A 23,199-nucleotide genomic window follows, 5' to 3' on the forward strand; every position below is an offset into this window, starting at 1 on the left:
AATATATATCGATGTGTGTGTATTCATACAAAGGAAAAATATAAATCTTACATCATTAAGTATGAAAACACAATTTTGAATGCATCTCACATAAATAATTCCAAAGCACAAAAAATTAATTTGTTGGGTGTTTTCAATCTTAATTTCACAACAAAATAAAATAACTTCATTCTGCAAAAAAGTACATGTAAATATTTTCACAATGTAAACTGAGGCTGGGTTTCCAACATACAACATTACAATTAACTATGCTGCAAATTCTTAATAATTAAGGACGTGGACGGCTGGCACAGCGTGTTGCTGTTACTCATTATTACTACACTAGTACGTGTCCGTACGTGCAAAGAAACAACTTTCAAACAAACACACAGGCCATTCCTTCGCTCTCGTAAATGACGACTGGATTGGGGCATTGTGTTTATCTATAAATGCGCATAAGAAATCTAGAAATTATGAGAATACAGTAAGTCATCACTATCCGGAAGTCCGTACGATGTAACCTGTAATGGGGAACGCGGCTGAGGATCTCTTCCTCATCGGCCACGCCTACGCAATTGGTTTGGTAAATAAATGGCCATAACTTGGGAAGCACTTGTCCAATTAATATCAAACCTTGAAAAGGCACACACTCAGGTCCCCAGCAATATAGCTGGCAAGTTTCAATTAGATCGGATCAGTATGTGTCGAGAAACAGCGGTCACACACACACACACACACACACACACACACACACACACACACACACACACACACACACACACACACACACACACACACACACACACACACACACACACACCTGGAATTATAGATAGATGAGGGCTTGTTCCTGCCCGCACCTCCACACCGATCAGGGGCATATTTCAAATGTGATATGGCAGTGTCCACATGCCGCCTCCGTTACTGTTGGCTGACTGGTCATGGTACTGTCTGAAAAATAATAAGAATTTCCACTTCGTATATATTTGGGTTTATGATCATCAAACAAGACTTGCAATGTCAATTACACTCAAGTCATGCACATTATAAACTGTCATTTAGCAGAATTCACTTCCTCTGACAACTTTATAAAAATTCAGGTTCTGGAAAGGTCTCTTCCCATTGTTTCCACACAAATTGTATGTGGACATTACAGCATTGGACATCACCCTTATTTTAGAAAATAAAAACAATTTAGTACACCAGTGTTCAAAGCAGCTTGAAACAAGTTTTAATTTCCACTGCCCTTAAAAAGCCTCAATTAATATTATTCTTCATCATATAATATAATATAAAGTTATTTTCATGTCTTTTGATAACCATTTTACCAAAGGAAAACAATTATGCACCGAAAAACTTGAACAATTCCCCTATAGTGACAAACTACCACAATGAAGGCTTCAATGTTACAAGCGGCAGTTTGTCGGCGGCCAAAGGGTTAATTTTTTTTATAACAAAACCACATTTTTCGGCGAACAATAACTGACAATTGTTTTCCTTTTGTCTTTGGTTAGGCCTAACTCGTTAAAAGAGGACATAAAAAATAATATATTGTAAAAAATAATATTAATTGAGGCTTTTTTAAGGGCAGTGGAAAATTAAATTTGTTACATTGCGGTAAAATGCGGTTATTCGTCGGACCCGAACGGCCGAAGCATTATCCACACCAGAAAAATATTTTAAAAGGTTCTGAACCAATTAAACTTGTTCAAAGTAATTTTTACAGAGTTCCCTTTATTTACCACAGAGCGGTGTTTTTTTTTCACCAGGCCCGCGGAAAAACGAATCGATGATTTACCGTCGATTTCTCCACACGATCAGGGCCAAATCAGCGACAGCTTAACGTGATAAATGAACGATGAAATCGGGTGTTGGAGGATTCGATCGTCAGATGCACGTTCGAGTCCAACGCTCGAACCCACTCGAGTGGCCCGAAGGGTCCGGGAGAGTTTCCATTGAATGTCACGATAAAGATTCCAGCACAACAGTAACAGGAACACATCATGGATTCTGTGATCTGTAAAACGTGCAAAAACAAGAGCGAAGACAAAAAATCGATTTATAATATTATACTTATCAAGAATGATCACAGCGGAAGATAATTTTAACTAAAAAAAGCGGAAGTCTTCTGCAGATTAAAACGGATTGTCTGTCACACTCAGAAACAGCTGAAAGTTCACAAGTTTAACCAAACTTTACAAATGGCGGCTCGTGATGCGGAAATAGGAATTAGCCAATCAGATCTCTCCTCCGGTGAAAGGCAAACACAACCACACACGTCACGAGGTGGAAAAGCAGTCACCATGGTAACACACGAGGCAGAAAAAACCGTTTTAGATAATCGCGCTGCGTGCTGCGGCTGTACCGCGTCGTGATCTGGTTGAACAACCAAGCGGCCGATTCCCGACGTCGTGAATCCTTCATACTGACGTCGTGTGCCTGCTGGGACGGTAATGAAATGGAAGAAATGTGGAAGGAAGCATGCGAAGAAGGTGAGGAGGCCAGAGAGGAAAAAATGGAAAAAAAAAACTTTTGAGTGACGTGAACACCAAAACAAAGAGAAGAAACGACAAAAAAGAACTGAGGATGTTAAGAGAGGAAAGAACGAGAACAGAGAATGAAACGTTGAGGGACCACACTGAGCAAATCAAACAGTTGGAAGCCAAAGCAAGGTCGGAGTGTGTGGAGATGAGAAAGGAATTGGAAAAGAAAGCTTCTGAGTTACAGAAACACCAAAACAAAGAGACGGAATTACAAAACGAGTTGAGGATGGTGAGAGAAGAAAGAACGACAGCAGAGAATGAAACAAAGGAACCACACTGTACAGATCGAACAGCTGGAAGCGAAGGCCAGATTAAAGAATGAGGAACAAGAAAGAGTAATAAAAGAAGAACGAATGAGACAGGAGAAAGAAATCAGCCAATTGAAGGAAATAACGAGATTGCAGAATGAGGAACAAGAGAGACGGTGGAATAAAAAACTGAAAGAGTATGAATTTGAAACTGAACGACAAAAGGAAAAAAATAGGTTGGAGTACGAGGAGAAAGTGAAGGAGCAAGGAATGAAGCAGGAAGGATAAATCTGTCAATTGAAGGAGACAACAAGATTGGAGAGGGATGAACGAGAGGAACAGTGGGATAGAAAACAACAAGAACATGAATTTGAAGTTGACCAATTCGAGGAGAAAGTGGAATTGGCGTCCACGGAGATTGAAAAACTCCAGAGGGAGAAGGAAGAACACGGGAAGTTCTGAGAGGAGGAACGGCTCAGAAGGTGCCAGGAAATGGAACAGCGCAATAAGGTGGGGCGTGTGATATCACCACGAGGAGCAATGTCGGTGGTGCAGGACTTGATCAACACCACTCGTCGGATGAAGGGACAGTTAGGACCTACCTTAATAAAGGAGACACAAACAAGAATGGAAAAGAGGGAAGTAACAGGGACAACAAAGGAAATAGAAGGATTGCCAGAGACACGGGAGACGGTCAGGACGAGACACGAAGAGACAACACAAATAAAATGTATAGAGACTCGGGAGATAGAAAAAGTAGAGAGACAACACGATAAAGACGGGGTGGAAGACGAGCGCACACACACACACACACACACACACACACACACACACACACACACACACACACACACACACACACACACACACACACACACACACACACGGAGGTTGTGGAGGAAGATGAGGGCGAGCTGGCAGAATGTGTCGTGACCCGGTGCAAGCAGCCGGATAGCCTCCTTCACGAACGGAGGGAGACGCTCTGCTCCCTTGAAGCTGATCTCGACCAGGTGGGTTCGGTCGTGTCAAGCGAGTTCGAGGGGGCGAGTGCTGTGGACAGGTGCACGCGAGGCTTGGGGGGTATGGAGACCCCTCGACCCCTAGAGGTGACCCGATTCCCCAGTGTGATTGTCCCGGTGTGTGTGGTGAAAGGTGTGAGCGCGCCCCCGTGTGTGAGTAGTATGGTCACGAGTGTGCCGGAGTGCGTGCTTCCCAGCGCGCCGTGTGTGAAAGAAGCACGGTGTGTGAGAGGGACAGCGTGTGTGAGGTCGCTGTGTGTAAGGGAGATGACTGTGGGCATGCGCGAACATGCAGTCGCGTCTCCCGGTGTGAGTGTAATGGCGCGGTGTGTGTCTCGTGACACACAGGAGTGCATGTGTGGAATGGAGCTTGAGCGTGAGAGTGCGACGGAGACGACGGTGACAGATGGACAAGGGCCGGGTAGAGGCCGTAGCTATTTTGAGCACCGTGCCGGGTTTACCCAGCGGCGAGCGCGAGGTTCGGGCCGTGCAGCGCACGAGGCCGCCACGTGCGCGCTTGCGGGAGTGAAGCCTGGTCCGTAAATGCCAGCGGTGGATGTTGCCAATCCCGCAGACGGACAAAAGGTAGGCTGGATTACGGATTTGGACAGGACGGGTTGTCCACGCGAGGGTGCGTGTGAGGCTCCGACGGGCAGAGCACATATGTTCATGTGGGGAACCCCTCGAAACACGAGGCTTGTTTTGAATGCGCAGGGTGACGTCATGGCTGCACGGAGGGTTGGAATCCGGCAGGAGGGGAGATCCCTGCCGGATGGTACCGTCCAGGAGGGACGAGGTACGCGAACAGCTGCCATGGCATCACAGGCAAGGAGCGCAGGTTGCGAGTTGCTGCGCTGGTGGTGCGCATTTAAAAAAAAAAGTTAAGAAAAGCAAGCCTCGCTTCGGGTAAACAGGATTCCCTGGGCGGGGGTGGAAGACCCCCTGTCCAGGGCACAGGACACAATTCGTCAGGGGGATGGGTTAGCTTCGCTCGACCGGCTCCATTGGGCAGGGATAAGTCCTCATGGGGTCCGTGGAATGGATTAGGTAGAGGGATTGTAGTTGAGATTTAGGTTGGGGAAATGACATTTTGAGGACAGTGACAGACTTTGAATGTGTCGAGGGGACATAGTTTGGCGACGTAGTGTTAAAAGGAACGTGCTATATTGTAAGGGACGACGTGGGAGCACAAAGTAGTTAGGGGAAGTAGTGAGCAGGATGGCAGAAATCAGCGATGACTAGTGTTGAATTGCATGGAAACATGATGAGTGAGTGAGGCCAGCGGGTCTGTGTGTATGGAGTGAATGTGAAATGCATGGTGCGATGAGTAATTGGGGGGGGATGAGTGATTCCCGCCCAAGGGTCCCCGGGGTCAGTGTAAAGTGAGTTCGTGGGTTAGTTAAATTGACAAAATGGAAGTCGTTTTGCTGTTGGTGGGAATGTAGGCTCGAAACCTATTTGGAGGGGTGCAGCAGCCCTGTTGACGGGCTGGGAGCATGGCTACGAACGATGAGTATCGCTGAGTGGGTACCCCGGGCACCGGGCTAGTCGGCGGCGGTAGGCCAAGGGCCCATTGGGGGCCGGGATAGCGTACTGGGCACCGGTGACCCGCTGATTCGGGGCCCGGGGCGCCATAGGCCGCGTGGGCACTAGTGACCCTCGGAAAGGGGCCCGGGGCGCCAGCCTGCCACGTAAGTGTTGAGGAGGAGTTGCCAGGGAGGGCACTCCCCAGTTTAGGGAGCTGGTAGGCTCGGAGGCGGTGTAGTGCCCGGGGGTGCCATCGTTGGAGAATCGGCAGAGGGTAGTTCCTGCCAAGGGAGCCACGCGTCCCAGCCGTGAGACCGTGTGAGGGCACGGGAAGAAAATTGGGGGGCATGGCCCGAAAATTGCGAGGACACCAACACAGGCGACGGGAATCTGGGTTGTTAGAACCAATAGATTAAGCGAGAGGCGCTTGTTGGAAGCCCCGGGGTAGTTTAAAAGTTAAATGGTTAGGGAAGATTAGGAAGTGTACCCCTCCGCACCATCAATCCCTTCGCTCTCGTTGTGGGCCGCTGGACCCACTTTGGGTTGAGATCCCTGAAATCTGAGGAGGCCATTCTGAGGCTTCATTGGGCCTCGACACAGGACGCTAACTCTCCCTCATTCCCCTCCAGCAAGGGAACGTAGGGGGTGGGAGTAGGCTTGGAGACGATAGGTTAGCCGAACAAGGACGATAACGGGGGTTTGGAGACGAAATTATAGAAGGGAAGTGAAAATAAAAATAAAAACAAAAAATAAGCTGGGGTTAAATTGGGTTTTGACAAATTAAGGGAGTGGGTATGGACCGAGACAGGCAAAGGCGATAGATTGGGAGGGAGACCGTAGGGTAGGTCCAAGCCTGCATTCTGAGTGGCCAGCACCATCGCACTCCCTCCACCAACCTCCATCTCAAGGCCTGTGCCAGCCACTTCATCTGCTGGCTGTGTTACTGCAAGGCCTGTGCCGGCCACTTCATCGGCTGGCTGTGTTACTACAAGGCCTGTGCCGGCCACTTCATCGGCTGGCTGTTTGCTGCAAGGCCTGTGCCGGTCGGATCGTCTGTCGGCTGTGTTTGCTACAGCAGCCCTGTTTTGCCATGCCTTGCCTGCCCAACTTTGCCATCCATGCCTATGCCCATGTCCACCAGCAACGTTCTGTTTTGCATCCACCCCCCCCCCCTTTTGTTCAATGCCATGTGCGCCAGGATCACCACACAAATTTGCAGGGACTGCCCTGATGGCAGCTGCAACACGGGACTGCACCAGCGGCCCGTGCATCGTTCATTGTGTGTGTCACTTGAGCTGACACGGAGACTGCATTTGCGCGGCTCGTGCGCCATTGTGTTCGCTGCGTCCATTTCCGAGGAGGGGGTCTTGGACTGCGTGTGAGCAGCCGGCCACGTTCCCTGTCACCTGCATTGCATGAGCCAGAGACTGCGTGCGAGCAGCCTGGCTCCCTGCCAACTTCTTTTCTCTTTGCAGAGTCCATCGATCCTGGGCCATGGAATAGTGTAAATTATGAGGTTAAGTTGTTAAGTTGTGTATTGTATATGAGTGCGCCCCCATTTTTGTCTTAGCGCCGGCAATTTATTTAAGTCGTCCGTATGAGTGGGTTTGTTTCGTAAGTTACTCAGCCCGTAGGTTATTTATTTTGGGGACACGAATAAACTGAATGTCGCACTCAGGGATCCGAAGGTAAAATGTATAAGGGGAGAACTTACACATAATGGCACACGAAAATTCGGCGACTCGGGACGAGTCTGTAAAAAGGGGAGGGGGTAGTGTTACGGCTGTGGAAATTCGCAGACCACCATAAAGGACCTTAGATCAGTTATGACGATAAGTATATGTGTAGTTAGATTTCCCCACCGTTGTTTAGAGGAAATTTCCGTGTTCACAGGGTTGCGATCCTTTGAGATCGCCGTTTTTCTTTTCTCTATCATTATTTTGGACCAATCTTCCCCCAACAACCAAATCGCCACCACCAACAACGCCCCCAAACAACAACACCAAACCACCACAGCAAACTCCCAGCACCTTTGCCTTTCTACCGAACGTCGTGCCATGGGTTTTGAATGGGATCCTTTTGAAGAAGAAATCAGATCAGGAATGAATCACACCCACTTTTCATCCATCCAATCGCTCAGCATCAGGTGGTGTAGCCCCGCCTCCAAACCCGCTGTGATCCAGAAATTTGCATATACGCTCCTCCCTCGGCCTATATAAGCGCGAGCACAACGCAGCTCGAAGCAGTCTGGAGGGGTCGGAGAACAGGACGGAGCTCGAAGAGGCATACGGCGGGAGTGTCGGCAGTGGCAGTGTCGGAGGGGCAAAGTCGGGAGATGGAGCTCGAAGCAGAAGGGGAAAGCCAGACGGGGGCCGATCGACGGAGGGAAGGAGCTCGGAGCTCAGGTCGAAGTTGAGGGGCGAGGAGGGCGAGTTGCTGAGTGGAGCAGGGACGCGGAGGAGGGCTCAGAGGCGAACCATAGGGCTGAGCTACGACCGCCGCCGGAGAAGGGATGACAAAACGACGTGTGTCAATTTAATCAGTTATTTCGCTTCAGCAAATATTGTACTTCACTTCAAATTCACATTCCACACCCACCCCGAGGGTGGGTCAACGGCGAGTTAATTCAGAGCAACTATTCTGTATTTATCCTTCGCCACATGATAGTCGAAAGTTAATTGTAGATTGAATCGAAAGCAATATTTAAGTTGACATATGCAAGACCTTTTTGCTCAGCAGAGCATGAGTCAAAGTGAGAATCCGGTCATTTGAAAAATTGGGTCCACCGGGAGAGCAACATATCATTCCTCCAGGATAGTCAATTGGACTTCTGGCACTTTGCAGACACCAAGGTTGTAATTGATCTTCTCTTTAAAAAAATATATATCATTTGGGATTTAAAATCTCTTGGGGAACATTTGCTTGTGGAGGTTGATTGGTACATTTTGAACGAATGGAATTAACTCAACGACTGAGTTTTATAAATGTTGAGGTGGTCACCAATATTCTGAACAAAGGTCGCTATTGTGGAACTTGTTTTCACCTTCGAGATGATAAAAGGAATATAACAAGCCTTTTGTGAATTTGAGCAACAAATAAGTGATTACGGTAAAAGTCAATGTTAAAGAAATGGTTTTGGGAAATCAATCAGCTGATACTTCTGCTTTATCAAATGCTTGGTACATCACCCTGTATATCACATTCTCCCTCCTAACCACCCTCACCGTTGGAGGAAATGTTGTGGTTCTCCTCTCTGTAACGCGTTACCAACATCTCATGAAAGGGGTGCTGAGCGTTTTCATTTCCTCACTCGCCTGCGCTGACCTGTTAATTGGGATGGTGCAGATGCCTTTAACTGCGATGCAAATTCTTGAAGGAAGCGTGTGGCCCTTTGGACGTCAGGCTTGCAACTTTCGATTCATCATCGATGTCACCGTTGTAACTGCGAGCATCAACAGTCTGTGTGTGATCGCCGTCGACCGTCACATCGCCATCACGAGGCCGCTGCGATATCCGTCCCTCGTTACACGACGAAGAGCATCTTATGCGGTCCTTGCTGTTTGGATCCTATCCCTCACCATGTCCTTCTTTCCAATCGAATTCAACTGGTACCGCTCAAAACAACCTGAAGCAATGGCATGCTTTGAAAACCCCACTTGCTGCAATTTTTTCCCCACGGTGGAGTATGTCATGATCACGAGCTTTCTCTCCTTCCACCTGCCGGCTCTGGTGATGATCTTTGTATATTCGCGAGTTCTGAAAGAAGCCAATCGGCAGGTAAGAATGAGTTTTGGTTTTCCGAACTGTTCATTATAATCGCGATTTTATCAAAAGAATCAAAATCAATGGTCAATATACAAAAAAGTGTGTGTGTGTGTGTGTGTGTGTGTGTGTGTGTGTGTGTGTGTGTGTGTGTGTGTGTGTGTGTGTGTGTGTGTGTGTGTGTGTGTGTGTGTGTGTGTGTGTGTGTGTGTGTGTGTGTGTGTGTGTGTGTGTGTGTGTGTGTGTGTGTGTGTGTGTGTGTGTGTGTGTGTGTGTGTGTGTGTGTGTGTGTAATATGGGGTTTCTGAATGTTAAATGGAGTCCTCCCAGGGTTAGGCTCAAAGTATCCACCTTCATTTCAGTAAGGGGTCACGATTCATGGACCAGGCCTTGAAGTTTTCTGTTCTCAAAGTTTTGTGCCGAAGGCTCTCTTCAGGATCGTCACTGAGCCCCGGACAGCTTCCAATATTCCCAGGGATGGTTTTTATTATCTCTGTGAGGTTCTTCATCATCCTTCTCGTACATCCTACTGTCACTGGTACTACTTTGGCATTCTTCAGCTTCCAGGATCTTGTTACTTCATTCTTGAGGTTTTTGATCATTCCATTGATTTCTGCATCGTTTAGCCATAATACGACACAACAATCCTTTTGGATTACCATCACGACATCTTTTGACATTTTACTTTTGTTGTGGGATTGTGATGGATGCAGAAGAATGAAGAAGTATACTGAGCAAATGTTTCTCTTTGTGGCCAAATATTTCTCTTACACATGTGTGCCATAATTATGAGCCTGGTGTTGGCGCAGTGGTTCGGGCAACGGCTTGGGATCCAAAAGGTCCTGAGTTCAAGCCCCGTTGAGCCACTGAATTAATACACCAGGGGATTGACTCAGCCTGTCATCCTTCCGAGGTCGGCGAAATGAGTACCAGTATGCTGGGTCGGTGTATACCCCGGTTAAAATAGGTGTTCCATATCCCTGTGTCGTAAGAGGCGACCAGGGTTGCGTCAGGAAGGGCATCCGGCGTAAAACATGTGCCAAATCACTACGCGGATCATACAGATGATCCGCTGTGGCAACCCCGAACGGGAGCAGCCGAAAGAAGAAGAAGAAGAAGATGTGTGCCATAATTATAGGCAACCAGGTCGATGCAGTATTTTTATACATGACCCCAAACATGCTGGGATGTAATTTGCTCAATTAACACATGCGCCACACTTGTGTGGAAGCTGTTGCTTGGTGTCCCTTATTTGCCCAGGCTCCACTACCTGTATATCGGCAAACATATTTTCAAGTGTTTATGTGTTTGTGCATTTTGACCTTATTCCGTCACAGCCAAACCATATAACCTAGAGGCACCAAATTTTGGGTGTAAATACAGTACAGTACTTCAGAATCTGGGCAAGGTTTTTTTTAAAGCTGCCACACGTTGGCCTTGATGTCCATTTTGAAGCCGTCAAAGGCCGCTATAAAGTTTATATTGAGATTGGTCAGGCAGTGCTGCCGCCATCCCACAAGCAAAAGGTAACCACCATGAGGCCAATAACTCCATCGCTTTTAAAATTCTCGCCCATCACAAAACCAGTGCCAGGAAAAACTGACATAGTTGGGCAACACCGGTATTCCCCCACCCATCCTGGGCAGCACAGGGTGGCCAGCCCCTGCACGTACATATTAATATATAGCATACAGCTCCATTATATTAAAATTTTCATAATTGTTAAATTCTTAAAATGTTTATTTTTGCTTTTTACTATTTGTTCATCGGGCATTATTCCTGAAGTTTATTCTTGAACAATTACCTCTCAGTTCTGCAAGTCAACTGAAGAAACTTCTCAATGTCATTGCCACCACCAAATTGGGTGGAGACACAACCGTAAGGAGCAATTTCACTCCTTATATTAACAAGAAATAAAAAATATTTGAAAAATCTAAAAACAGAGGAATGAAATTTCTATTTAAAAAAAAAAAACCAAACAAGGTAGGAATGGTACTCCATCTCTTCTGGATCTGATTTTGACAAATTTCCCTGACAATATCTGCTGCTCTTCCTTCGCTCCAATCGGTTCTTCTGACCACGTCCTTGTCAAAGTGGACATCTCTCTGGCTGTTATCAGAGAACCACCTCACCTCCGTCGAGTCTGGCATTTCACTCAAGCTGACTGGCAGGGTCTCCGAGCAACCATCAAACTTACAGACTGGTCTCCTATCACAACTTTCTCAAACATCAACTCATCCTGGGAATTCTTTCAAAGAAACTTGCTCTCCCTCGTGCACAGATTTATCCCCTCTCGTGTTCAGTTGTCCTACCCTTCCGCCTGCCCTTGGTTTACTGAAGCTTGTGGCGAGGCAGTTGTCCTGAAACAACTTGCCTTTGCTTCATGGAAAGCAAACCCAACTGAGGGCAATCTCAGTTCCTTCCACAAAGCTCGGAACAAGTGTCTATCTACCCTCAGGAGAGCCAGAAAACAACATCTTTCTCATCTCAAGTCTGAACTCTCAAACCTCTCTCCCTCCTCAAAATCCTGGTGGCGTTTAATCAAATCTGTTTCTGGTGGATGTTCCCCCTCCATCCCCTCCCTTACCTCAAATGGCCGCACTGCTGATACCACACGTGATAAAGCTGAATGTCTAAACTCGGTGTTTGCAGCTAAATCTTGTGTCCGAAACCCATCACTTTCTCTACCCACTTTACCCAGTCGCACCCAACTGTCCCTGGACTCTGTATCCTTTTCTCCTGACAAGGTGGAGAGCTTGCTTTAAAAGCTCGGGTCAGATTCTGCAACCGGTCCAGACAGCATCAGCCCACGTGTCCTCAAAGCCTGCTCTTCTGCTCTTGCTCACCCTCTCTCTGTTCTATTCACCCTCTCATTTGCCCAAGGTCATCTGCCATCTGCTTGGAAATCTGCTAACATCACTGCCCTGCATAAAAAAGGTGCAAAAACAGATCCCTGAAACTGCAGACCAATCAGCCTTCTCCCAATCATCAGCAAGGTTATGGAATCCATCATCGCTTCAGACATGAAATCCTTCCTCTTCTCCAATGGCTTGATTTCCAATCATCAATATGGTTTCAGACCAGGTCACTCTCACCGGTCACTTGCTGTTTCTGCTCTCCCAACAATGGATGGAGGTCCTCAATGCCAGACAGGAAATCCGAGCCGTATCCCTGGACATATCACGTGCTTTTGACACAGTCTGGCACCCGGCACTACTCACCAAACACTCTTCCCATGGTATTCAAGGCCATCTCCACTCATGGCTCGCAGACTTCCTCTCCTGTCGCAGTCAACGTGTGGCCCTAAATGGAGTTCTTTCATCCCCTCTTCCTGTGCAGGCTGGAGTTCCTCAAGGTAGCGTTCTGGGCCCTGTTCTTTTTCTGGTTTTCATCAATGATCTCTCCGACTCTCTGGAAAATCCTCTATTTCTCTTTGCCGACGGCTGCACCCTCTGCCATACCATCTGTCATCCCTCAGACCGGCAAGCAGCAGCTTCTTCGCTCACTGCAGATCTGGATAAAATCACAAACTGGTCCAACACGTGGAACATGTCTTTCAATCCAGACAAATCTCACACTCTCACTATGTCTCTTCGTAAGGACCGTTTAGAAACCCCCCCCCCCCATCCACTTTCACAACAATCCTCTGGAAGAAGTCTTTTCTTTCAAGCTTCTGGGTCTCACTATCTGCCATGACCTTTCCTGGGAAAGTCACATTTCCAACCTCGCCTCAAAAGTCAGTCGCCGACTGGGAATCCTCCGTCGTGCAAAGTCCTTCCTCGGCCCTCTTGAGCTCCTGACCACTTACAAAGCTTTTGTCGTAGCCTGATGGAGTACTGCTCTCCCCTCTGGGCTGGTGCTCCTGCCTCCCACGTTTCTCGGCTTCACGCTGTCGAAACCAGGACATTTAAGATCATCGGCATCTCCCGCAATGAAGCTGAGTCTTTGGGCCTCTCACTCAATCACCGCAGGTTAGTCGGTGGTCTTTCTGTCTTCTACCGACTCCTCTCCAGCCTTGCCCCCCCTGTTCTCTCTGCGATTTGTCCCCACCACATTTCCACAGGGCGCTCAAGGTCCGCCAACAACCCCCTTCTGGTAAAACTACCAAAATCACGAATCACTGCTCATCTTCACTCTTTCATTCCTCTTTTTTCCCACCTTTGGAATAAACTTCCTCACTCTATTCTTTCCCATTCTTCCCTCCAGGCTTTCAAAACAGCTGTTCACCACCACCTCTTATCTTTCCCCATCCAAATCCTCGATCTTTTCTACCCCCGATAATCCACCCAAGCCCACTTCCTTCAATTCCCCTGCTTTCCTTCCTGAAAGTCCCTGTAATGTCCATCTTCTCTTCACCATGTTCCCCATCCCATCCCCATCCCTCTCCCTTCCACAGTTCACCTAATGTGTCTGTTCCCCACTGTTTTGTCCCTTCCACTCCCGCCCCTCTTGTCTCATGCCCCTTACTGTGAGTTGTGTGTTTGCTCTCATACGAGCCTCGACAAGATATACATATATATATATATACAAATGACACCACATTACAATGCCACAATACGACACAACAATCCTCATGGATTACCATCACAACATCTTTTGACATTTTACTTTTGTTGTGGGATTGTAATGGATGATTACGAAGAATGAAGAAGTATACTAAAGAAGAATAACAATGAAGAATGACCATATTACGATGCCACAATATGACACCACAATCCTTATGGATTAGCATCACAATATCTTTTGACATTTCACTTTTGTTGTGGGATTGTGATGGAAACAACAAGTTTTTTTTTCTGGTTTCTGCAATTTTTAATGTTGTAAAATGCTTAATTTTTTTCATATTCTGTTATTTTGGTATGGATTAAATCCATCCATGTTACTAAATTGTTTTAATACTTGTTTCAGTTGATTTGGAGCATGGGTTGGAATGGTTCTGGAATGATTCTGTCCAGTATCCATTTACACCCCCCCCCCTCCCACAATCATGGCCTGGTTTGGTTGAGTCAACATTTATGTTTGATTTCTTTTCCAAATAAAATGACTCATGCTTAATATACTATTTAATTTTGGGTTGCGTGTATTAGCCCAGAGACAAAATAAATTTCCTCGTGTTGGAATCACCATCATGACTTCAGCAGTTATTGAGTTAGGTTGGGCTACATTTTAACATTGTTTTTAGAGGGGAAGCACAAGAATAAGAAAAAGTACAAATTGGCGATTTCATTATATGTCACTATGGTGCTTCAGCAATGTATTCTGGCATCGTTTATATTCTTCGTAGTTCAGAAATCGTGAGAGAATAAAAGGTATGGATTTTAAATGCTTATGACTTCCCTCAATCATTTATGAGTGTATCATTGTGTGCACATTTGAATGGGCAGCCATTTTTTCCCGTATCATCCCTCAATATGGAGTACAACCACACTCCATGATAAGTGATGCAGGTTCACTGAACAATAAGTTATTTATTGTTGCTGTTCATAATTTTCACTAAAATGATGCTGTTTCCCTTTCAGGCACAACAGATTCATGTGCATAATTTTAGGGAGGAAAGAGTTGGTGAAGGTCCACGAGGTATAAAGAAGAACAAGAACAGGAAAACAATGTCTGCAAATGAGCGGAGAGCTTTGAAAACACTCGGTATTATCATGGGTGTTTTTATATTCTGTTGGTTACCGTTTTTCATTGTCAATCCCGCACAGGAACTATGTGGATTCTGCATTGGTAACTTTTATATATTTTGTTTTATATGGTTAGGTTATATTAACTCAGCATGTAACCCTATTCTTTAATCCCGAAGTCCCGAGTTTATGGTGGCTTACAAACATCTCCTTTCTTGTAGTTCCAGAAAATTGCGGTTGTTGAGCAAATTCAGAGGCTTTTCACAGTGAACTTCAACTGCATAAAAAGCAACTCATTTTGCTCATTACTATGACCATAATTTTAAGATTCGGCAACTTATAGCATTTATGTTGTTAAAACGTTTACAAGCTAGTTTATCGAACCGATGAGTTGTACACACCGGTCCATCTGTCACCCTTTATTTTTTTGTTTCCGATGTCGAGGCTCATGTAGAAATATCTGTGGACAGTGTGGAAACACATGAACAGCTGGATAGAAGGACACAATAAAGCGATGCTTGGAGGAAGAATGGATGTCGAAGAAAAATATTTAGGTGGCAGGGATTGAATCTCACTCTGTGCCCCACCTAATCCACAGCAGTTCGCCAAGTTCCAAGCATGAAAATGGGGGTTCTGGAGCAAAGTTTGAAAATTCTCTTGACCACTTTCAACAAAATTAGCAGTTTTGAAGGTACTTTTTAAACCAATAATTAAGTGTTTTTCTTCAGATTAAATTCACAAAATCAGGGAAAACTTCAGTTTTGAAAACATGAAAAAGAAATAAAAAATTCAATAAAATCATGACCCCACTTTCTGCGTTATTTAATCCAAAAGTAATATTTTATTTTAAACGAGCAAATACCACCCGTCACTTTGCTGATGAAAATACGAAAGGGGGGGTGGGGAGAAAAAGAGGGGGGAGAGAAAGAGAAGCGTGGGAGAGTGAGGAGGTGGAGGGGGAAAGAGAGGAGGGAGGAGGGAAGAGGAGGGAGGGGGAGAGTGAGGAGATGAAGGGGGAAAGAGAGGATGTGTTGAGAAGCGAGGAGGTATGGAGAGTGAGAAGGGAAGGCGTGTGGAAAGGGGAGACAACAAGAGGTGAGAGGAAGGAGAGGGAAACATGTGGTGGAGCGTTCATTCCGATTCATGCAGTAATGTCTCATCAAAATGCTTCTGCAGAGCATAACAGTGAAGATGGAAACAAAATGATGTCTGAAATCCATTTTCTACTGGACATACTATAAATAACACCCAGAGACAAACATCGCCCGGACATGTCTGGAGATAGACACAGTCCAGAATCAAATGCTGCCCCGAGACAAACACCACCCACAGACGTCTGGTGACAAACTCCCATCCAGACAAAAACACTGCGCGGACACAAACACCACCCAGACGCGCCCAGAGCCAAGATGTCCAGTGAAAAACACTGCTCAGACACGTCTGGAGAGAAACTACAGTCCAGACTCATGCGGAAACAAACTCCCGTCTGGGCAAAAACACCACCCGGACGCATTCGGAGATAAACACTGCACAGATGCGTCTGGAGCTAAGCTGTCCAGAGGCAAACACTGCTCGGACACATCTGAAGACAAACTCCCGTCAGGATATGTCTGGTGTCAAACACCGACGGAGGTGTCCAGAGACAAACACCGCTGGGATGCATTTGGATCTCAGCTATATTGAGACAAATATCACCCATATACTATTGCGGGCCTGGTATCGGCTGCGAGCACGACCGCTTGGTGGACCAGTTGGGTCAGCTCCGCCAAACACCCAGACTTTATTGGTCGTCACCCCGGATAACTCCAGAGCCGACGGGTCCGTTATCGAACCGAAGATCGCCAATAGTTCGACCGTGTGGGATAGGGTCGATTGCCAATCTCAATTTACCTAAGTACCCACGTCGTCCAAACGACCGGGGAAACTCGCCCTCAGCAGGATCTGTGCGATCCGATTTGCCGAGCCGGATCCGAGCTGTACCCCGAGCAGAGAGTACCAGAATCCTGCCGGGCCGATCGCACGATTTACCGTTTCCCAATTTCCCAACACGCACCATTTTAAACCAATGAAAGAAACACAAAAACGATCTGATACATTTAACACATTGGTATTTATTTACAATTGGTGGGGAAGGAGGGAAGCACGTCAGGGCAGAGTTATCACGACTATCACGACTGCACTAAAATGCAGTGAATGGACAAGCAAAAGCACTTATCCAGTTGCTACTTATAGACGGGCCCACAGACACAGACACACACACACACACAAATACCCAGAAGGACATGGACCTTCCCCCTCGTGCGGTCTTCGACGAGACGAGCGACCCAGCCCAGCGTCGCGATGCGGTCCGAAGAACCAGGCACCACCGAGAGGCGATGATAGAACCAGGCACCAGCGAGCCGCGATCACACGCCTGAGCTTCTTCAGCGTTCGTCCCGACAACCAAAACTCACCTCTTCATCCGATCGCGCCGCAACCTTATTCACCCTCGTCTGGGGGGGGGGGGACGCCTCCTCCCTCCCCGCTCTCCCTCACTGGATGGTTTTGACGTGAAAAATTCGCTCGTCACCCTGTCATTGGCCAAAACGGGTGCCAAGGCCATTGATTGGACCGGGGGGGGGGGCGTGACGGCGTCACTGCGGACCACCCACCAAACAGGCAGAGGAACATTATCCTGCATGGGCTCCGCCCACGTACGTACTGACATGCACGCGTGCAATGGTGCCAGTAGAAGATGGTGGGAGGAAGCGAGGTGAAGGTGAGGGTGATGCTGGTGTTCTTGTAGTTGATTGTTGATGTAAAAATAAAAGAAAACCCTGACGATCAAAATAACTCCACAGCGCATGCATGTAATTCCCATTCAACACAGGATGGGATTCTAACTAGAAACACATACTTACCGACATAACTGAGCTATAGGGGACCTGAATGTCTGTGTGCACAAGGCTTCCAGATTCATAACAATACATCTGGAGACAACCACAGACATGGCTGAATACAAAGAATGCCCAGACATGTCTGGAGACACACTACATCTGGACACATCCAGAGACATACAATGCTCGGACACATCTGGAGACCAACTCCCATCCAGACATAAACACAGCCTGGATACATCCGGAGACAAACACTGTACAGACATAAACACCGCCTGGACACATGCAGAGACAAACACTGCCCAGACGCGTCCAGAACGAAGCTGTCTGGAGACAAACACTGCTCGGACATGCCGGGAGACAAACTCCCATCTGGACATGTCCGGAGCGAAGCTATCCGAAGACAGCATCGCCCCAACACGTCTGGAGACAAAAGAACACACAGACATGTCTTGAGACAAACACAAACAAATCGGAAACAAACAATACCTGGACGCACCCAGAGCCAAGCTGTCCAGTGACAAACACCGCCCAGAGACATGTCTGAAAACAAACACAGACAGCTCTGGATACAAAAATTGCCCAGACATGTCAGGAGATGAACAATACCCAGGCACATCCTGAGACAAACACCACCCAGACGCGTCTGGAGACAAACACTGCCCGGATGCATCTGGAACTAAGCTGTCTGGAGACAAACTCCCGTCTGGAGATAATCAATGCCAGGACTCATCCAGAGCTAAGCTGTCCAAAGGCAGCACTGCCAAAATACAGCACTGCCCAGACACGTCTGGAGACAAACACAGACACATCTGGAGACAAACAATGCCCGCACATGCCAAGAGCCAAGCTGCCCAGTGACAAATAACTCTCGGACAGGTCCGGAGACAAACTCCCATCTGGACAAAGATTCTCATACAGACATAAACACCACCAGGATGTGTTCGGAGACAAACACCGACCAGACATCAACACTGCCTGGACACGTCCTGAGACAAACACCACCTGGATATGCCCAGAGACAATCTCCCATCCAGAAATAAATACTGCCTAGATATGTTGGAGACAAGCACCGCCCGGAAGCATCCGGAGCCAAGCTGTCCAGAGACAAACTCCAATCAGAACACATCCAGAGATATACTCCCATCCAGACGTAAACACTGCTCGAACAAGCCCAGATACAAACTCCCATCCAGACACGTCCGGAGACAAATACCATCTGGAAACGTCAGGAGTCAAACCCCACGCAGACACGTCCGTTGATTGATGGCGCTTATAATGATGGAATAAGAACAAATATAATATTTTCATTCAGCGCATACTCAGCGCCAATTGGTTATAAATTCAATATGGAGCCGAAAAATTTGGTTTATCCACCTGTGTCAGGAAAAACCATATACATAGTAAATTTTAGGATAACCGACCAAGATAATCGCATGATTTCTTTTAATGGAGAAATTATATCCATCAGAATTAACCTACGTGAAGTGTTCCAATAATTAAATACGATGGTTATTGTGAGGAAACACGAGTTGGAAAAATATAAAATAATTACAGGAGATGGGATGTTCCTTTCCCCATCCTGGAAGGCTGAAGGTATGTGTCTTGGTAGAGGATACCATCAACCAAAAAGGCAACGGGGTATAGGACATCAATTTAGAAATAACTAAGATGGGATAATTGATATTCTAATGTGTATCGGTTCAATTATTCTTAAACATGAAGACGTAATTGGGTCAACTGCTTCTGCCATGGGAAATGTAGCGGATGCTATCAAGAGTATAAAAGATGCCCAAAAGGAGTCCCATAAATTGCAAGCAATAAAACAAATAAAGAAAAGTAAAACTCCATTGTCTCCTCAAGAATGACAGAAAAAAAAATCAAATACTTGCATCAAGGTTTCAAAAGTTTTAACATCTTATATTTACAATATACATACGAGTAAGGAAGCATTTGATAGGATCTATGATTTGGATGATACCATTATCATCTCAAACTCAACTAAAAAAGAAGACTACTTCAAGTAAATGCGATAACAGGAGCAGACTGCTATACAAATGGAACAAAAAGTTTTGAAATAAACAAATCAACAAACTGATTGAGATGTCGATCAACCTGCTGCAACCATAAGGCGTGTCGTCAGCCCATTGGCCTTTCCATTCACAAGGCTCCCTTGCTGAGAGAATCTGGCAAGCAGGATCAGCATCAGAAAAACAAGCCATATGTCCATGCAGCTGCAGCTGATGCTCAGGGACTATACACCGAACATATCTCATCTGCTTTCAGCTCTCGCTCTCAGCAACCACTTATTCATCACAAAGTCTGACTGGCAGTAGCCAAGAATTCTCCAAAGAGACCTGGTACCGAATGAGTTAAGTCTCCATATCAGATCCCTGGTCAGCATCCAAGCCTCACATCTGCAGAGCAAGACTGGAAGCACCAAGGACTTCAAGACTCAGACTTTCGTCATCCTGCATCGGTACCGAGAACACCACACCCCATGGTCCAGTGAATCTATGACTCACTCAGCCAGACCCAGATGTCCATTGAACTCTGGTTCACAACATATGGAGACATGAATATCACTGCCAAGGGAAGTGAATTTCTCTGTGACCTCAACATCCTCACCACCAACAGGTACACACAGGACAGCAGCATCCAAGTGAATCTCTCGCATCTCTACTCTCTCTGACATCAACTAATTCTGGGAATTCTTTCAAAGAAATTTTCTCTGTCATGCACAGATTTATCCCATCTCATCTACGGTTGACCTACCCTTCCTCCCGCCCATAGCACACTGAAGCTTGTGGAGGGGCAGTTGCCCTGAAACAACATGCCTTCACCTCATGGAAAACATATCCTCCTGAAGGCAATCTCAGTTCCTTCCACAAAGCTCGGAATAGTGTGTGTCTACCCTCAGGAGAGCCAGAAAACATCTTCCAATTATTGTCAAGTCTGAACTCTCAAACTTGTCTCCCTCCTCAAAATCCTGGTGACATCTAGTTAAGTCTGTTTCTGGTGAATGTTCCCCCTCCATTCCCTCCCTTACCTCAAATGGCTGCACAGCTTATGCTGCATGCAAAAATGCTGAATGCCTAAACTCTGTTTCCTTCTTAATATTACATCCCAAACCCATCGCTTTCTGTACCCATCTTTCCCAGTCGCACCCAGCTCTCCCTGGACTATGTGTCCTTTTCTCCTAAGAAGGTGGAGATTTTGCTATCAAACCTCGACTCAGATTCAACAACTGGTCCAGACGGCATCACCCCATGTGGCCGAAAAACCTGTTCTGCTGCTCGTGCTTACCCTCTCTGTGTTCTATTCACCCTCTCATTTTCTCAAAGTCATCTGCCATCTGCTTGGAAATCGGCAAACATTACTGCTCTGCACGAAAAAGGTGCAAAAACAGATCCCTGCAATGACAGACCCCCCAGCCTGCTCCCTATCATCAGCAAGGTCATGGAATTCATCATCACCTCTGACATCAAATCCTTCCTCTTCTCCAATGGCTTCATTTCTGACCATCAATTTGGATTCAATCCGGGTCACTCTACCCTGGACATGCTGCTTCTGCATTCCCACCAATGGATGGAGGTCCGAAATGCCAGACATGTGATCAGTCATCTCCCAAGACATACCACGAGCTTTGGACATGGTCTGGCATCCTGCACTGCTCAACAAACTCTCTTCTTATGGTATCCAAGGCAATCTCCACTCATCGATTCCTATCGCATATAGTCACAGATATATCGCAGATATATACACATATACGTATGTGTATATATGTATGTATATATATATATATATATATATATATATATATATATATATATATATATATATATGTATATGTATATATACATGTACTGAAACGCAAAAGAAACTTACCACCTTTTAAACCTTCAAATATCAACAATAACACTGCGTGTAGTAAATGTGTGAACTTATTTGTGGACAATAGTGTCCTCACTGTCAGACAAAACGGTCACGGATGGTCACTTGAACCTTCAATGGTCACTTCATAGCACAGCTGTTGAACAGCCGTTTTGACTGTCAGTGATTAGCCAAGGGGTACATGATGATTTTAATGAGCTGCATGTGATGTCTTGATATTGGCTTTAAAAAGGCCAGTGCAAAATGGGAATTTCAATCAACATGCCACGATTGTCAAGGGACCAACGGCAGTGTGCCTTGGGCATAGTGCAAGGCGGATTGAGCTACCGTGAGGTGGCACATCGCCTTGGCTGTTCACACCAGATGATATCGGCCCTGGTGGACAGAGACACTCCACAACTCTGCAGATGACAGACCTCGATCAGGGAGGCCAAGAGTCACCACTGCAAGGCAGGACAGGCAGATGGTCCAAAGTCAGATGGCTTCAGACATTGAGGACTGAGTGGGACAGAATCCAGTAGCAATCCATCCAAAGACTGGTAGGCAGTTTGCGCCGATGATGCACTGCCTGTATCAAAAACAATGGTGGCCACACACTCTATTGAAAGGGGACTGATATTGCACCCTGTGCTGTTCTGCACTGTAGAACAAACTTATGAGATGGTGTATCTTGGTCGAAAACTTGACATGTCATCAATAAAATGCCAATGTTTCAATTAGCAATTGTTGGTTTGTTTTATTTTGAACTGTTACAATTTTATTACATTTCAAACAAGTGGTAAGTTTCTTTTGCGTTTCAGTATATATATATATATATATATATATATATATATATATATATATATATATATATATATATATATATATATATATATATATATATATATATATATATATATACATACATACATAAGGGGGTTGACTCAGCCTGTCATCCTTCCGAGGTCGGCGAAATGAGTACCAGTATACTGGGCCGGTGTATACCCCGGTTAAAATAGGTGTACCATATCCCTGTGTCGTAAAAGGCGACCAGGGTTGCGTCAGGAAGGGCATCCGGCGTAAAACATGTGCCAAATCACTATGCGGATCATACGGATGATCCGCTGTGGCGACCCCTAAAGGGAGCAGCCGAAAGAAGAAGAAGAAGATATACATACATAGTAGACTTGGTGCAAGTCGTCACCATCGGGACCAAGAAAAAAGTGACGACTTACGCGTATGCGAACATTCATGAAGACTGTGGGGTGAAGGATGAAGTCGCGCGTGGCCTGGACACGTATGTGTGAGAGCCGGCTATTGCACCAAAAGGAAAACACAATCCTCGGGGCATAGGTAGGGGTTCATTGGTGAGTTGGAAAGTGATCAAGCAAAGATGGAATTCATGAATCAGTTTATCAAAAGTAAAGACAATGAACAACTCTGTAAGACAACTCATATACCATCGGTGATGGTATGGTGACAAATTACATGACACACAGTCATCATGGTGATGATTACCACTCAATGCCTATGTGTAAGTGAGTGCGGTGATGTACAAAACAAGCCAATATAAAACTATGATCGGACTTCAACACGAAGCTCGATCGATGCTTTACTCCTTCGCGAAGTAATCCGTTATGTTTGACTGCCTCAAACTCTTGGGCATCTGGTGCATGAGAAAGGATTCAAACCGGTCATTGTATTCCATGATGTTGTCTGGGCAATCCTCCACCGAAAGACAGTATCGG

General features: G+C 46.1%; 1 protein-coding gene across 1 annotated transcript; it reads left to right on the forward strand.

Moving 5' to 3' along the window:
- The first annotated feature begins 2,560 nt into the window (after positions 1–2,560).
- On the forward strand, positions 2,561–15,467 carry LOC147033101 (beta-2 adrenergic receptor-like). The gene is made up of 2 exons (XM_085871186.1): positions 2,561–9,093; positions 14,598–15,467. The coding sequence occupies exons 1-2, from the start codon at positions 8,446–8,448 to the stop codon at positions 14,871–14,873; spliced, it is 924 nt and encodes a 307-aa protein (XP_085727312.1). The 5' UTR covers positions 2,561–8,445; the 3' UTR covers positions 14,874–15,467.
- Positions 15,468–23,199: the final 7,732 nt, after the last annotated feature.

This window comes from Eptatretus burgeri, chromosome 2 (assembly GCF_056783735.1).
Source record: "Eptatretus burgeri isolate ZD-2024b chromosome 2, Ebu_testis_v1, whole genome shotgun sequence".
Classification (NCBI taxonomy): domain Eukaryota; kingdom Metazoa; phylum Chordata; class Myxini; order Myxiniformes; family Myxinidae; genus Eptatretus; species Eptatretus burgeri.